The sequence below is a fragment of the Cricetulus griseus genome, chromosome 2 (assembly GCF_003668045.3).
Source record: "Cricetulus griseus strain 17A/GY chromosome 2, alternate assembly CriGri-PICRH-1.0, whole genome shotgun sequence".
Taxonomy (NCBI): Eukaryota; Metazoa; Chordata; class Mammalia; order Rodentia; family Cricetidae; genus Cricetulus; species Cricetulus griseus.
Window position 1 is genome coordinate 224,309,937 of NC_048595.1, and position 17,958 is coordinate 224,327,894.

Below are 17,958 nucleotides of genomic sequence, written 5' to 3' on the forward strand. Positions count from 1 at the left end.
CTCTGTGGTAGAATAGTTTCCTGCTTTGGTCAGGACCCTGCATTTGATGCCAAATATTGGGGTGGGAAAGAAGATGGGGAAAAGAAAGGAGGGGCAAAGAAGATAAGGAGGAAAGGGGGAGAGAAGAGGAGGAGGAAGAATTGTCTTGATTGAGGTTTTGGCGCCTGAATTCTACTTCTCTCTCCTTACATGTTGATTAAAGATCAAGAGGAGACATGTGCAGGAAAAGTAGGCAGGTGGAAGATAAGGTAGAGTTGGAAACAGAAGGCTTTCTAGCCTAGCTGTGAGGCACCAGGCCTTGTGTTCCCTGCTTGAGATGAAGCAGCTTTTCCATCCTCGTTCCCAAGAGTCAAGAGATTTGATTGTGTGGCTTCCAGAGAAGAAAGAGACCATAACTCTCCAGGATCCCACTAACTAGTATAATGAGAGTTAGTATATTATAACTAGTATAATGGGAGTTAGTATATTATAACTAGTATAATAGTAAACTCGCAATGAGAGGAACACTTCTTCCTCTGCAGTAAACTGTGAAGACAATGAAAGGATAGACGTGGAAGCAGAAGCGCCTCCTGCCCCAGAGGCAGAGGCTGGAGCACAAAGGGTGCTAATGTTGCTCCTCTCTAAACTTCCAAAGCAATCACCACTGGTCACGTGTGTCTCGAATGAAGCAACTGTGCCCTTGAGACCGTTCTTTTGCTTCAGGCTGCTGTACACAAAACACTAGAAAAAAAATAAAGTTAATTAATGCTGTGACGATGAGTTAGTAAGATTGTTTTTGAGCAGAAAGATGTTTGGGAGCGTTCCCCACATAGCTCTTCCACCTTGCCTCAGCATGGCATCCATTGACTGCAGGGTGATAGTAGTTGGCCAAGCCTGGGTTGAAAGCCAGTAGTCTTTAGATCATATCTCATTGGCCCTGCTTTCCTTTGTGTATAATAAAGGGGAAACTTTTACTTCAGACTAGAATTTGTAACAGAAACAATTAGGAAGAAAAGAAGTTGCATGTGTCATATTGTTTAAGGCAGTTGGAAAGCTTTAAAAACAATAAGGATTTATGAAATCCTTGAACTCAGAGTTCCCCCTGCCTCTGCCTCCCAAGTGCTAGGAATAAAGGCATGTGCCACCACTGCCTGGCAAGTTATTAATATCATATTAGATTTCCACTTGAACTTAAAAAATAAGCTAGATTCAGGGCATTCCTGTGTGAGTCAGCAGTGCAGACTCCAGGACTGTCTGACATAGACCTGGATAGGTGGAAGACTCACTTCCTCCAGCTGCTCACTTGTCCCTGGAAGTGTGGCAGAGCATCTGGAGGAAGTGGTCTTACTGCTGGCACTGAAGGTGTGGAGCAGACTCCCATTCTGAGTGTGCATGCCATCCCCTGAGCATCCGTTCCAGCACTGTTCTGTAGGGGTGGGGTTCTGCAAGCTCCCAGGTGGTACCAGTGCAGCTTGTCTGGAACTTCACTTTGGAGCTGGGGAGATGGCTCTGGGATTAAAGAATTTGCCACACAGCAAGAGAGCAAGAGTTGGATCCCCACGTATGTTGGGTGATCATGGCAGTTCACCTGTATTTCTGGCCTCAGAAGGCAGAGGCAGGATCCCAAGAACAAATTGTTCAGCAACTGGCTATACTGGTGAGTTCTTTTTGATTGAGAAACCCTGCCTCAAAGAATAAGGTGAACGAGTGGTTGAGGAAAATTCTTGACTTCAGTCTCTACCCCCCCCCCACACACACAGAGAACACACACACACACACACACACACACACACACACACACACACACACACACATACATACATACATACATAATACATACATACATACATACATACATACATACATACATACATAATACATACATACATACATACACACATAGAGAACACACATATATACATGGGCATGCATATGTACATATACATGGAAAGAAGAAACAGATATCTCTTGTTCTGTCTGTCCATCTGTGAGAACTTACCATGCCTTCTTTTAAGAAATGTTCTTTCCTGATTTCCACCCATGAAGTTCAACAGTAAGATTTTGAATTCTTATATCCCTTTGCTTCTGAAGCCACAGTTGGTCCAGCATGCCACTAGAACCTTTCCTGTTTGAGTTGGCACCAGGTTGATCTCAATCCTTTCTGTGTAGCCCTTTATACCCCCAATGGTGGAGATAATTAGCAGTGAGAGGCAGCGGGTATTTTAGACCCACATCTGTGAAGAATTTTAAGTGATCAGTGTTGTGACCTCATAGACTATCTTCCTAGTTCCCATGACCTAATGCCATCATATGAAACTCACGTGGCATCCATCCCATGCAGATCTCTTGTTAGCCCCCAAGCACATATAGCTGATTAACATATACACTGCTTAGAGAGACCAGACCATATGTTTGAATAGAGTTTGGCATGTGTGGTGGCAAGGGACCATGGAAACCCAGGGAAGAAACTGACAAATGCTTGGGACCTAGGTTCAGGAAAGGCTTTGTAGGGATGGACTTTTGGGAGGTAAGCAGAAATCATGTGGGCAGGCCTGTGACGTGGGTCCAGTAAGGAGGATTTGCTGAGGAAAGTGGTGTGACACTCAGAAACTGTCTGGGAACTATAGCCACATCAGAGGGATGTCTGGAGTAGAAGCAGGCAGTGGTGACTATTTTTTTCTTAAGAGTCATGACAGCTGGCTACAGTATCACACCCCTTTAACCCCAGCACTCAAGAGGCAGAGTGGCTGATCTCTGTGAGTTCAAGGCCAGACTGGTCTACATAGTGAGTTCCAGGACAGTTGGAGCTACATAGTGAGATCCCATTTCAAAAACAACTACCAAAAGAGTCAAGTTCGTTGAAGGAACTCTGATCTCTAATACATCCCCAAGTTCCTCATTGTCTGGCAAGTCCCCACTGATGTTCCTTCCCCCACCCCACCCTAGGTTTGAAATGAATGTTTGAAAAACAAACTTGATCCACTTTAAATAGAAAAAATTGTTTAAATAACACAGATGTTATGGTATCATCAACAAAGCCCAAAAGATCAAAGTTTGACGCTGCTGGTTCCGTTGAGCCCTGCTGCTGGTGGTGTGGGCGGCACCTGTGTGTGTGGGGGGCATAGTGCTTGTTCCTCAGGGCTTCAGGCACATGTGCAGCTGACAAGATTCTTTCTTTGGGAAAACCTGTATCTCTAAGACTGCTTTTTAAAAGCGGGAACAGCAATTAGTGTCAATGAGCATTTCTTATGTCTTCTAGATGACAGATTGTAAATAGCTAGAAGCCTTCTACCAGGGCAACCTCAGCCACTTCAAGAGCTCGAAAAAGAGTTCAGATGATTTGCTGACACTTTTGGAGGAAGATGTAGTTTATTTGAGGTGCTTTCTTATAACCTGGGCAATATTATTGCATGAAAGATGGTTGGAGGAGTTGAAAAGGTGGGAAGAACCTGGAGTTAAGTTACTTCATTAGGGTCCTTAACCTCTGGACTCACTCAGCTCAGGGATATTGGAAGCTGGATTCTAATCATAGCTGTAGAGTGAATGGCACAGGAACTGCCTGTTGCTCAAGTGAAAAGATTGCTTTGTGTAGCTGGAGACAAACCAACTATTCAGTATGGAACATGTGGCAACTTACCTAGTTCCTGGATTGAGGCCTAAACTCCAGGGCAAGGAGAGAGGGGAGATAGCATAATTTGGGAGATTTGCCATACAGCAAGGCAGGCCCAGAGGTGTAGCTGATTGGGAACCATGCATGGTATCCACTGGGGCATAAGAGCTTCATTACCTCTGAAAATGGTAGGTGGGACATAGAGTCAGAAATCCAGATGTATTAGTTGGGGTTCTTTAGACTAACAGAACTTATAGAATGAACCTCTCTATACACAGAAAGACTTATAAGCTGTGGTCCAGTAGTCCAATAGTGGCTGGCTATGAACAGAAAGTCCAAGAATCCAGGAGTTGGTCAGTCCAAAAAGCTGGATGACTCAGCTCGTCTTCAGTAGATGCTGGAAGAAGGCTGTAATGCCAGCAAAGGAATGTGCTTGCTAACAAGGCTAGAGCAAGCAGACAAAGAGCAAAAATTTTCCTTTTCCTTTTGCATAGGCTTGGAACAGAAGGTGTGGCCCAGATTAAAGGTGTGTCTTCCCCCCCTCAAGACCCAGATTAAAGGCATGTGTCATCCCTCAAGATTGGATTAGAAATGGATCTTCCTACTTCAAATTAAGCAAAAAAAAATTCAAATTAAGCAAAAAAAAAAAAAATCCCTCACTGGTGTACCCTCCATATTTGGATTTTAATTTCAGATGTAGTCAAGTTGACAACCAAATAGCAGGTCCTAGTTAGAACTCAGATGGTGTGCCCTTCTAGAACTTCAGTCAAGAGGCCAAGGACTGGCCAGAGCCAAGCAGGCTCTTTGGGTTGGAGAACAGAGGAAGTGTGGAACACTAGGAGGGGAAGAGAGGCCCTTCTACAGTCAGTGTGAAGGTTGCATCCCATTCTGTGGACCAGGTAGCCTGGGGGGGCACCTGGTAAGAGGGAGCATGAGGAGTGCCCCCAAGCTCTCAGCCTGGTTTGCCCTGTCATTTGACTGTCCCTTCCAAATGCATGTTGAAATTTAATTTCACTGCATACGTGGATCCACCTAGGAAGGGGAAATAAACAGGATCTCCTGAGTAAACTGGGGCATGGAGGGCGGGGCGGGGGTAGAAGGGGAGAGTGGAGGAAGGAAGGGAAATGGGAAGTGAACATGAAGGAATGGGAAGATCCAGTTGGGGGAAGGACAGAGAGGGAGAGCAAGGAAAGAATTATCTTGATGGAGGGAACCATTATGGGATTATCGAGGAACCTGGCACTAGGGAAATTCCCAGGAATACACAAGGATGACCCCAGATAAAACTCTAAACAATAGTGGAGAGGGTACCTTCCCCTGTAATCAGATTGATGACTGTCCTAACTGTCATCATAGAGCCTTCATCCAGTAACTGATGGAAGCAGATGCAGAGATCTACAGCTAAGCACTGGGCTGGGCTCCTGGGAGTCAGTCAAAGAGAGGGAGGAGCAATAATTCCAGCAAAGGGGTCAAGACCAGGAGGGGGAACCCACAGAAACAGCTGACCCAAGCTAGGAGCTCACTGACTCTGGACTGACAGCTGGGGAACCTGCATAGGACCCAACCAGGCTCCCTGAATGCGGGTGACATTGGGTGGCTTGGGCAGTTTATGGGACCATGAACTGGCTTTTTGGAGCCCACTTCCTATGGAGAGATACCTTGCTCAGCCTAGACATATGGGGGAGGACCTTGGTCCTGCCTCAGTGTGGTGACGGGATAGATTTTGTTGACTCCCCATTGGAGGCCTTATCCTCTGTGAGGAGCAAAAGGGAGGTGGGTTGAGTAGAAGGTAGGGGGAGCAGGAGGAGGGGAAAGAGGGGGAACTGGGATTAGTATTAAGAAATAAAATAATAGAAAAAGAAATTGAATGTCATTGCAGCAGTGTAAAGGGACAATAAGCTCGCAAGACTTTCCCTCATAGATGATCCTGTTCTCCTGGAATTGGATTGATTATCTTGGGCTATTGAGAAAAAAGTTGAATTTGACTCAATTTCTTTGCCCTGTCTTCATTGCCCTTTCATCACATCATGGCTTATCGTGGAGGCCAGTTTAGATGCCATTGTTATATTCTTGAGCCTCTTAACCTCCAGGCCCACTGTGACCCAAACAGGTTTCTCTGCTCTGGGTTTTGTGTGAGGGGTTTGTGTTTGATTTACAAGTGTATGTGTGAATGCTGTACATGAATGTGTGCATGCATGTTTGCGTGCACATGAGTGCACATAGAGGTCAGAGGCTGCTATTGAGTGCCTTCCTCAGTCATTCCCACTTTATTCAGTCAGGGTCTCCTGCTGAACCTCAAGCTCATCAATTCTGGCTGGCTTAGCTAACTAGCCAGTCTGCCCTGAGGAACTCCATCTTTCCCCACCAAATGCTAGGGTTACAGGTGGTCAACATGCTTGCCTGGCTTTTACTTGAGCTGTGGGGATCTGAACTCTAGTCTTTCACAGCAAGTGCTTTCTCCACTAAGCCAGTTCCCTAGCCTTAGTTTTAGATTTTTATGACGGGGTCATGGGGAACTATTGAGAGAGCTCAGAGGATGTCTTAGTTTCATCTCCTGTCGGTGTGATAAAATACTCCTACAAAACAACTTAGAGGAGAAAGGATTACAGTAGCTCAGTTTCTAGTCCCATGAGGAAGCAAGGATGTCTTGAGATAGCTGGCCACATTGCATCCACAGTCAAGAACAGAAGAGTATGAATGCATGCCTACTTGTGCTCCTTTCCACTTCTTGCCCAGGGAATGGTACCCCCAATAGTAGGTAGGTTTTCCCACCTTAATTAACGTAAGATAATACCCCACAGACAGGCTCACAGGCTAACCTGATCTAGGCATTGTATCAACTAACAGTCAAAAGTAACTCATAAATTATGAAGGTGCTTGCTTCTGCAGGCACTGCCTTTAATCCCAGCACTCAGGAGGCAGAGGAAGGTGGAGCTCTGTGAGTTCGAGGCCACCCTGGTCTATAAATCGAATTCCAGGACAGCCAGGGCTACACTGAGAAACCTGTCTCAAAAACAAACAAACAAAACAAAACACAAAGCAAAAAATAAACAAACCTTACTTCTAATACTGATAACCTGAGTTCAATTCCTAAAACCCACACAGTGGAAGGAGAGAGTCAACCTGTGCAAGTTGTCTTCTGGCTTCCACATGTGCACTGTGGCACATGTCCCACTGCAAATCACTAAATAAATGCTGAAATGCTAAAATAGGTCTTGCCTGCCTTCACTTACCATGTGCTAAGATTGCAGGCATGTACCACCATACCCATCTCAATCCCTGTTCTTTGTAAATGACACCGGCATTCTGTTATAGCAGAAAAAAGATTAAGACATTCAAGAAGCTCCTGGTACAAGCAAGCATCAGAATCAATGCCTTCCCACAACTGCTGCTTAGCAAACAATAGGGGAGAGGCAAGGCAGTCTGTACCTGCTGTCCCTGGTAGCATGACTGCTCTGTGATCTGTTGGCATTGGGGAGTCAGCAACTAAATTCTCTGTTGTCTCTCTGATTAAATATAAGCTTTATTGTCTTAGCCTTTCTTTTTCTTTCCATTGTTCATGTATATGTGTAGAGCATGTAGAGTCAAGGCCAATGCTGGGGATCATCCTCTATTCTGTTTCTACCTCATTCATGGAGGTGAGGTCTCTCAGTTGACTTGCAGCTGGTCTTTCCAGCCAGCTTGATCTGGGGATCCTGCCTCCATATTTTCTAGAGCAGGATGGCGTGTCTGCCTGGCAATTACATGGATTTTGGGGATCTGAACTCAAGTCCTCACACTTGCACAGTCAACACTTTGAATGCTGAGCCATGTGCCCAGCACCTTAACCATTCTTGAATGGTGTCCCAGTCACTGCTCTATTGCTGTGGAGAGACACCAGAACCAAGGCAACCCTTGCTTGCTTGCAGTTTCAGGAAGTTAGTCCACTCTCATGATGGGGAACATGGCAATACCCATGGCACTGCAGCAGTAGCTGAGAGCTATGACCTAATATGCAGGCTGAGGCAGAGACTCTGGGCTTTGCATGGACTTTCAAAACCTCAAAGTGACACACTTCCTCCAGCAAGACCACACTCCTAATTCTTCTAATCCTTTCAAATAGTGCCACTCTCTGGTAATGAAGCATTCAAATGTTTGAGGCTGTGGAGCCATTCTTATTCAAGCAACCATAAACAGATAGTCCATTTATACCATTGTGTAACCCTCACTACCGTCTCTCTCAATAATCTTTCTTCCTCCCAAACTGAAATTCTGTACCTATTCAGCAATCACTCTCCCTTCTGGGTTCCGCTAGGCCATGGCAGCTATCATTCTCCTGTCTCCCTCCATGAATTTTATGACTCGATAATGTACATGAGTGGAATCTGATTACACGCGGCCTAACATCCATGCTTACATTACATATGCATCGGATCTCCTCCTTTTAAAAGCTGAGTATGGTCCATTGTGAGTTAGATTTTTTACCTGACCATCTTGCAATGGACACTTTTGGTTGCTCCTAATTCTGCCTGTTGCGAATGATGTCACTATAAACATGAATGTGTGAGAACATGAGATTTGCTTTCCGTAGGCTCCTGTGTGTGCACGTGTGTATGTGGCTGCTCTCGTGTGTTGTATGCTTATGTACATGGCTGTGTAGGTCTGAGAACAGCATCAGGTATCATTTCTCAAGTGCTTTTCTACTATTTGTTTGAGATATAATCTCTTACTGGCCTGGAACTCACCAAGTAGGCGAGCAGGCCTGTGAGCTCCAGGTATCTGCCTGTCTCGAGACCTCTGGGTTTACAAGCATCTACCACCATGCCAGCTTTTTACATGGATTCTGGGACCATGCTTGTGAGGCAAGTGTTTTATCTACTTAGCTATCTCCCCAACCTTCCAGTGTCTTCTTAAAGCCACATGTAGCTCATGTGTCCCTTTCTTGAGTTCCTGGCTATGGGAGGAGGTTGAGCTAGGAGACAAGGCTTTGTTTCTATCCCACTGCCACAAACTCAAAGTCCCTGGGGCAAGTCACACAGCATCTCTGAAGTCACAGTGCCTCTACCTGTTATCCAGAAAGGTCCTTCTACTGCTTGGGTATTGCCCCTGAGTGCTATACACGAGGCATTTTATATTCTAGCCTGGAACACTCAGCCACTGACTTTTCCTTCCTCATAGGTGGGATTAGGAGTGAGCAGCCCTTGTGTACAGAAACCTGTCACATTGAGCAGACATGAATTTGACCCTCAGACATGGAAAGGTCAGCCTTTAGGAGCCACTTCCTGGGCAGGCAGGCTGGACTACCCGGCTGCCAGCATGCACCTTACTGCGAGGTTGCCCCACTGGCACTAGTGATGGAAGGAAAGAAAGTGTGAAACCCAGAACCATGGTAGTTCTTATGGAGGAGATGGGAAAGCAGCTGCTCAGCCCCACAGTAGCCCAGCCAGGCAAGCACATCACTGCAGTCTCAACAGAATCAAGCCACACTGATTTACAACATGTCAACGCATGTCACAACCGTCAGCAGCCTGCTTATTAAAAGAGAAAACTTTGGGGGAGCTGGAAAACGTGGCTTAGGAGGAAGGTGGGAGGTTGCACAAACATTTACAGGAAGGAGCGGAGGCAGAGGCACCAGCATGGCTGTTAGACCAAACTGATTTTCAAGTAAAGACTGGTGTGAAAATTTTAAGCCATATTTTTCTTGGCAAAAGGCACCATTCACAGGCACAGTCGGGCCAGCTGCCTGAGTCCTGGCAGACAGGATTCCTGAGCGGCTCCAGAACTGTGTGCAGGTGCAGAGGCACAGGCCTGGTGGAGAATAGTCCCTGAGAAGCACACCTCCCTTTTCTTAGTCATGACTAAGTCACATGAAGAACCATCAGAGAATGGGCAGAGACGATGGGCAAAGGAAGCCTTTAAGAGCAGATAAAGACAGCTGAAGGAGGACCAGGCAGATGGCTCAGAGGACAGGGCCACTGCTGCCACACCTGGCCACCTGTGTTCGGATCCCAGAACCCACATGCTGAAAGGAAAGATCCATCTCCTTTACGTGTGCACTGTGATACACACACACACACACACACACACACACACACACACACACACACACACACACACGCACACACACACACTCACACTCAATAAATAATGTTTTGAAGGAAGGAGAATGCGATGCAGGCAATGGTGGAGAAAGAGAGAAAGATGAGATCTGGGTCCCCACAGTCACAGTGGGGTGCTATGGTGCACCTGACTGACAGTTCAGCCGATAGCCATTGTAGACTGCAAACGTTCCTCCCATCACTTCCAAGAAACAAGTCCTTGTTGGCACTGTGCCAGGAAACAATAAATGTTTTGAAAGAAAGGAGGGACTTTCAGGATAGTTACTTTTGTTCAAGATTGTGGAATGAAAACAGATAACGAGAAAATGCCAATAAAAGCGAAATTAAAAAGGAATGGAGTGGAAGCAGACACACAGTATGAAATAACCTTTCTCCAAATAGATAAATGGGGAAACTTTGATGAAATATATTTGGGTGTAACATGATTAATTATAACCCAGAGACAGATTTTGGGGTTCAAACTTCAAGCTGAAGATCAGAGAAGCAAAGCAGCCAGGCCGGTGGCTCTTATCTCTACCCAGATGAAATGGCAACCCTGTCTCTACCAAGACTGAAAGATTGACCTGGCTAGCGCCATGAATCCTCAGACTGAAATCCTAGACTGCTGCCTCTTCCTTTTATACCTATCAAATCCTGGGATTAAAGGTGTGTGATCCCAAGTTCTGAGATCACCTTTGTGTGAGCTGTTTCTCTTTAGGATTGGATCACTTTCATGTAGGTCTTGTGTGTGGCCTTGAACTAACAGAGATCATCTGCCTGTCTCCTGAGTCCTGGGATTAAATATGTATGCCACTGGGATTGGCTGCTGGGATTAAAGGTGTGTATCACCATTGTCAGACCTCTATGGCTTGTGGCTAGCTTCACTTCTGAACCCTCAGGCAAGCTTTAATAAGTCATAAATAATATATCATCATATTTGGGGAAAAGTGCAAATGAAATACTTCTGGTAGGTAGAAATGGACGACATGATGGGACAGTGGTCCTTAAAGGCCATTGCACTCAGAAGCTCCAGGTCCAGGGCCTCCAGGGTAGGGCTAGCCTTTACCTTCATTAGCTTTATTGAAAAATGAGGCGATAAACACATTTGTATAGGTAGCATGCCTCATTTCCAAACTCAGACATCTACCTGAAAGATAGCTCAGTTTTGAATTTTGACCACACATATAGAGACCCATGTCAAAAGCTAAGTTGATAAAAAGCCTAAGTGTGGTGGCACACCCCTTCAATCTTAGTCCGCTGGAGGCTGGTCTGGGAGGATCTCAAGATTAAAGCCAACTTAAGCTACAGGGACTTGCTAAAGAAGAGGGAGGAGGGAGAAAGCCATCGTCCTTTTCCTCTTCCTCTAGCTTGGTGTTGATGTCACTGCAGACAATATAGAGATTTTTTTTATAGCCAAGGTTTTTGCTACAAATCAATAAAGTAAGGCAGATAGAAAGTTTTCAAAGGAGACAAAAATAACCACAAAGAATCACTGTTGTTGTTTTCTTTTGAACTTATTTTTTACTCTTTTGGGAGTCTGCCATCCCACTCTCAATAAATACTCAGAGACACTTATTCTTAGTTATGAATGCCTGGCCTTAGATTGTCTTGTTTCTAGCTAGATTTTCTTAAATTATATCTCATCTATATTTTGCCTCTGGGCCTTTATCTTTCTCTATTTCTCTATACCTTTCTTTATTTCTTATTCCATGTCTGGTTGGGTGACTAGGTGGCTGGGTGGCTGGCCCTTTTGTCCTCTCCTCCTTTTCTTGTTCTTTGATCTCTTCCTAGATTACTCCTCCTATTTATCCTATCTGCCTTCCAGCCCCACCTATCCTTTCTCCTGCATTGCTATTGACTGTTCAAGCTTTTTATTAGACCAATCATGTGTTTTAGACAGGCAAACTAACACAGCTTCACAGAATTAAAAAAATGCAACATAAAAGAATGCAACACATCTTTGCATCACTAAAAAATATTTCACAGAATAAACAAATGTAACACATCTTAAAATAATATTCTACAACAATTCACAATCTTAGTTTCTAAAGGTTCTGGATCAGAGGAACAGACTTGTCTCTGAGATGGTGAATGAAAAGTGATTCACACATGAGGACCAGATTCCCAGACCCCAAAGGAAGCCATATATGACAGCAGGCATATATAATCCTAGCTTTTCTATAGCAAAATAGAAGACAGGAGAATCACCAGAAGCTAGTGGGGCAGGTTACCCTGGCATATGCATCGGTGAGCAAGAAATTCTGCCTCAAACAAGGAAGAAGGTGAGGGCCAACACATGAAGCTGTCCTCTGACCTCTACTTGCATGCTATAGCACATGAGTGCCCATACACACACACACACACACACACACACACAGGGCAAAGGGGAAAGAGGGAGAAAAATGAAGTAAGGAGGGGAACAGGAAAGAGGAGAGGAGATAAAGAAAGATAGAGCATGAGGAGGAGCTTATTAAACCCATTCCTGGCCATCATCTTGCTGCCTTGTTCCTAGCTGGGACACCTGAAAAGCCTCTGAGACAGTGCAGGACAACCCCATGACAGGGGTGGGGAATGTAGGGGTGATGTGGGGAGTATCAGAGGTTTTTGAGAACTCCCAGCTTGAATGGCTCTCAGCAAGAAAGCAGGTCCTTAGGTTTACCTTCCCGAGAGAAGCGGCTCTGGCCTGCAGAATGCAGATTTCTAGACACAGCCTTGTCCTAACACGGACGTTCTAAGTGTAGATAGTTGGGTCGTTGGTTCACACTCATTTCAAGACTCAGTGTGCTCTGAGGCACACTCTGGAGTCTGGACTCAAGGGCTACCATTCCTGAGTCTTCTGGAATTTCTTAGAAGGTGTATGACTAACCATTTCCCTCTACTTCAGCATCTGTGATTCAGATAATTAGTGATTCATTTGCCCTCTTCCCCCATGAAGCACTTGGTTTCTTAGAATGTGTGTCACAATCTAGAAAGACTGGGTTACTGAAGGGGCAAGAGAGATGCAGCTGTATGGACAGGTAAGTGTTTCCCCTGGGGATCTGGGCATTGGTCTGTGAGCATCATGACCCTCGAGCTGGATTCTGTGTAATGAGACAAGAGGAATGCTGTTGATACAGTCTCTCTGTGACTTTGGCACTACACCTCTCTTCTGAGCAGTTTGGAAACGAAAATTCTTCTTTGGGGATTCCAACAGACTATAGGACATAACACTTTCCACATCATGCTTTCATTCAGAGGCCACACTAAATGCAGAGGACCTATGGGTAGGGGTGCTAATGTCAGAGACAGTCCTTTTTTATCATTTTTTAAATTTGAATTAGAAACAAGATTGATTTACATGACAATCCCAGTTCCCTTCTCCCTCCCGTCCTCCCCTACCACCACCCCCAACTGAAACCCTACCTATCACATACCCTTTCTTCTATTTTCACCTGACTCAACCTTTCTGCTCCCTCATGACCTCTGCATCCTTCCTCTTCTTTCCTTCTCAGTCTCGTAGCTCCCTCCCCCTTCTTCTCATGCTCTCAATTTGCTCAGGGGATCATGAAGAGACAGTCCGTTTTAAAGCTTGGGAGAAATGATGTGGTAGTGTCCGAGACTCCTGCTGCTCTGATGGCATTGTTTTTTGTCTGCAGGTCATGACAGCTGGCTTATCACTGCTGCTGTTTGATGTGATCCTGACCAGGGCAACCGTGGGATGGTAAGTTCTCTGAATCAAGGCTGGTTGAGGCAACCCAGAATGGGGAATAGATTCCCAAAAGCCAGCTCAAGCATCAGAGACAGTTCCTGCTATGGACCCCACAAACAGACTAAGCTACACAACTGTCACCAACATGCAGAGGGCCTATGCTGGTCCCATGTAAGCTCCCTAGCTATTGGTTCAAATTTCATGAGCTCCTACTAGCTCAGGTCAGCTAGCTGTCTCTGTGGGTTTCCCCATCATGATCTTGACCTCCCGACTCATACAGTCCCTCCTTCCTCTCTTCAGCAAGACTCCTAGAGCTCAGTGCTTGGCTGTGAATCTCTGCATTTGTTTCCATCAGTTACTGGATGAAGGCTCTCTGATGACAATTAGGGTAGTAATCAATCTGATTACAGTAGATGGCCAGTTCAGGTACCTTCTTCACTATTTCAGGAGTCTCAGCTGGGGTCATCTTTGTGGATTCCTGGGAGTTTCCCTGGCACTAGGTTTCTCCTTTACCCTTAACCCCCCAATCAAGACATCCCTTTCATTACCCTCCGGCTCTATCCCAGCCCCAGGAATGCTATGATTCTGTTGGTTAAAATACTTACAGAGTGTTGCTAGGCGAAGTGGCACATGCCTTTAATCCCAGCACTTGGGATGCAGAACAAGGCGGGTCTCTGTGAGTTTGAGGCCATTCTGGTCTACAGAGTGAGTTCCAGGACAGCCAAGATTACATAGTGAATCTCTGTGTTGAGAAAAACCACACACACACACACAAAAAAAAAACATTTTACTGAGTGTTGTGTGTAGCACAAGGGGAAGATAGTAAAGAAGTGTGAGATACTAATTCTCAATGAATATTCAAGGAAAAACAAAATCAGAAAGATGTTTTGTGCAATGGACAGGGTGGTAGTTACTGAATGTACAGTGGACATGAAGACTATGTGAGAGGATAGGCATGCTATGAAGGCAAGCCTTGAACTGGCTTGACACTGGACTGAAGCCCGTGGGAAGGGCATAGCTAGGTGGTGGGGAGAGGAGAGGCCTCGGCCTCTCTCACTCAGGGTACACAGGACTAGAGTTCCTAAGTGTAAGATACTGGGATTGAAAATGGGTTCTAGGCCACATAGCTAACCCTATACTTACTCTTACTGTCCTGTGACAGAATGACACTAACAGTGGGGAGGAAGGCACATGCTGGGCTCAACACTGTCAAAAGAGGAAGCACAGGTCTTTGTGTGTATGTATTATATAAGTATGTATTATGCATTTGTGTATTATGTACGCGTGTGTGTGTGTGTGTGTGTGTGTGTGTGTGTGTGTGTGTGTGTGTCCATACACATGTGTGTACCCCAGCATTTATATGGTGTTCTGAGGACAACTTCAGGAGTTGGTTCTCCTTTCTACAGTGAGTCCTATGGCTTGGACTCAGGTCCTTAGGCTTAGGAGCAGGCACTTGTACCCACTGAGCCATCTTGCTAGCCACAAATTTCTGTGACCTGTCCTGAGGTATTTAAGTGATTTCCCCCAGGGTTTTATAGACATAGGGAGATCAGACTGTAATTCAAACCCAGGCCTCAGTGTGTCCAAAGCCCCCCAAACTTGCTTGAGCACTGGCAAAGCCTTGTCAGCAGTACAGGTCAGTGTGCAAGGTTAAAGCCCACAAAGGAGATACAGGAAACTGGCCTAGATGTTTATCTTTCCATAGATGGTGCTAGCCTGAGTTCTTGACAGTATTTTTCTTTCTTATACACATGCCTTCATATTTTGTATAGAATTTCAAAATGAACCAAAGAAACCCAGGTGTTGAATTGAGGGAGAGAAATCCTCTGTCGTGAGGAAATACTAAGGCAGACTAGCAATGAGGTGGTTGTCTGGAAGAGACTCTGTCTCCAGGATGCTTCACATGTGTGGAACTGAGATTATGCCCTGGACAAAATGGAAAGAGAGGCTATTTGGACCCAAATCAAGGAAGCAGCATGTATGTCTGTTGCAAAAGGAACCTTGGCTTTGAGAATTCTTGGGTTTTTAGAACTCTTGAGGTTAGGGATGGTTTTTCTGCCTCGAAGAATTTTCCAACTGCAAAGTGAACAGCCAGGAGGAGTGTGTCAAGCTGTAACCCTAACTTCTAACTCTTACCCAGGTAGTTGGTCCATGGCCAAGTGCCACACCAGCTCATGGGTTCCAGATGGGAATGGCTGGCCTTTGTGCCCTGGTGAATTAAACTAATCAGAAGTCACAAGGGTAGGGGTTGCAGGTCTTAGATTTTTACTAATGTTTTAGAACTACTGTATTCTCCTGTACAGTTATTGTTTCTTTTGTTTTGATTGATTTCAAATTTTAAATTAGCAGCGTTTAGAAATTAGGTGATTTCTTCCTACAAATCCAGATTTCCATATTCCTTTGAAGATGGAGACTGCTGTGAGTTTGTATTAGGCCTATGCTCACACATGGCAGCAGCTGTTCCAGTGGACAGACACTAACCTGGAAAGAGCTGTCTGATGAACATAGTCACAGCCATGCCTGAACTGGCTTGTCTGTTCTCTTGGGAAGGCAGCATTTTAGCTGGTCAGATTAGGCCATCTAAAGTAGGATTTCTGGGTTTGCAAGACAGCTCAGTGGGTAACGGTGCCTGTCTCTAAACCCAACGGTCTAAGCTTGCTCCAACTGCCACAAATTGTCCCTGATACTCACCTGTGTACCATAGCATGCATGCACTCCTACTCCACACATACATAAAATAGATATGTAAATATAATATAAAAATCAAGTCAGGTTTTTCACTCTTGGCACTATTGGTATTTGGGGGCCAGATTATTCCTTGTTGTGGGGTACCATCCTGTACCTTGTTGGATGCCAAGTAGCAAACCTGACTGGATGCTAGTAGTACCCTCTCATTTGTAATGGAAAATGTCTTTAAGGCATTGGACAGTATTTCCTGGAGACAGAATTATCAGTCTCAGGGTTCCTGCAAATGAACAGAGAGAATGCTGTCTGACTTTTCAACAAGATCCTACAGAATTTCCTCATCTCCTGATTAGGGATCTGAATTGGCTTGAATCCTTGGCAGCATCGCCCAGATACCCTGGGTGTGTCTTTGAAAGTGGTTCTGTGTGACAGCCAGATGTGTAGGGTTTTCACTCCCACCTGCCCCCAGATATGTGCAGTGCTCATTGGAATGATTCAAGTGTAAGGCTGTGGGGGATGACCACCATGCATCTGCTTCCTTCTGAGGAGTCCATGACAACTCTTTGCCCATCATTCACCCAACCTGCCATCTATCCATCACAGACCACCAACCATGACAATCACCCAGATCTTATCCCAGTACAGACTGCATGAACATCAAGGATCTTTAGAAAACGATTGTAAAGAACTGGGTGTAGCATAATGTACAAAATTCCAATACTCAGGAGGCTGAGGCAGGAGGAGTCTAAGTTGAGACCAGCCTGGGATACTTTCTGAGACCCAGAATAAAGAAAAAGACTTTCAGCCAGGTGGTGGTGGCATACTCTTTTAATCCCAGCACTCTAGAGGCAGCGTCAGGCTGGTCTCTGTAAGTTCCAGGCCATTGTGGTCTACAGAGTAAGTTCCAGGACAGCCAGGGATACACAGAAAACCTGTTTAAAAAGAAAGAAAAGTCCTCTGCTCTGTCAACATCTTGCCAGGTCTAAGAGGCACCAGAGAGTCCCATACAGCCTGGACTGCAATGAAACAACCAGCTACCCCAGGATGTGGCAGCACCCCAACCTTCTCGGGTCCCCCAAAGATGGTCAACGCCCCCCACGTCAGCAGGAAGCAGTCTTGAGAATTCAATGCCCTTATCCTTAACCTGCCATGTCTAAACACCCCACCTTTTTTTAATAATAAGTAGAGGTGGGAATGAAAGGTTCAGGTATTATGCTGGCCTGCCCCTGTTACCTGGTGGAACAGGCAGTACCCTGGTCAGCCCAAGGTTCCATGGGAACTAAGTCTGCAGGCAGATACAGAGGACCCCTTTAAAAGATAGGCCCCTGCCCATTTATGCTCTCTGTTCCCTCTCTCTGTTCCCTCTCTCTGTTTCCCCTCTCTGCTTTGTCTCTGCTTTCTCTCTACTCTGTCTCCCACCTATGTGCTCGCTCTGTCTCTCTATGGTGACCGGCCATGGCGGTCAGTCATTTACCCCTGTTCTTCTTAGTCTCCCCATTCTGCTGGGCTTTATAATAAACTTATAGTCTTAAAAAAAAGATTTTCAGTTATCTTTGAGTCAAGATATCCTCTCCCTCTGATTTTAGGGCCCCTTCCTGGAGACTACTCAAGTTTTGGTAAACAGAAAATGAATTTAGGACCCAGGGGAGAATGTTCTAGTATCTGCTAAGTCCCTTTAGGACTACAGCGAATGAAACATACCAGTTTCCTTTTTGAATTGAATTTTGGCATCTCATTTTAAAAGGTATTTGGGGCTAGGGATGTAGCTTAGTTGGTAGAGTGCCCGCCTAAGCTCAAACCCTGGATTTCATCCCTAGTACCACATTCAGTTGGGTGTGGTGTATTCTTGGCTACGTAGTGAGTTTAAATTCAGGTTACATCAGATGTTAAGAAAAAAAAAATCAACAACAAAAAGATAA

The 17,958-nt window shown here is 45.3% G+C and overlaps 1 protein-coding gene across 1 annotated transcript in view; it reads left to right on the top strand.

Annotated features, from left to right (window-relative positions):
• Tmem241 (transmembrane protein 241) overlaps positions 1-17,958 on the top strand; it is a 112,794-nt gene that overhangs the window by 91,185 nt on the left and 3,651 nt on the right. Inside the window, exon 14 of the mRNA XM_027404332.1 lies at positions 13,302-13,366. Within this exon, the coding sequence (XP_027260133.1) occupies positions 13,302-13,366 (65 nt within the window). The remainder of the gene's footprint in view (positions 1-13,301; positions 13,367-17,958) is intronic.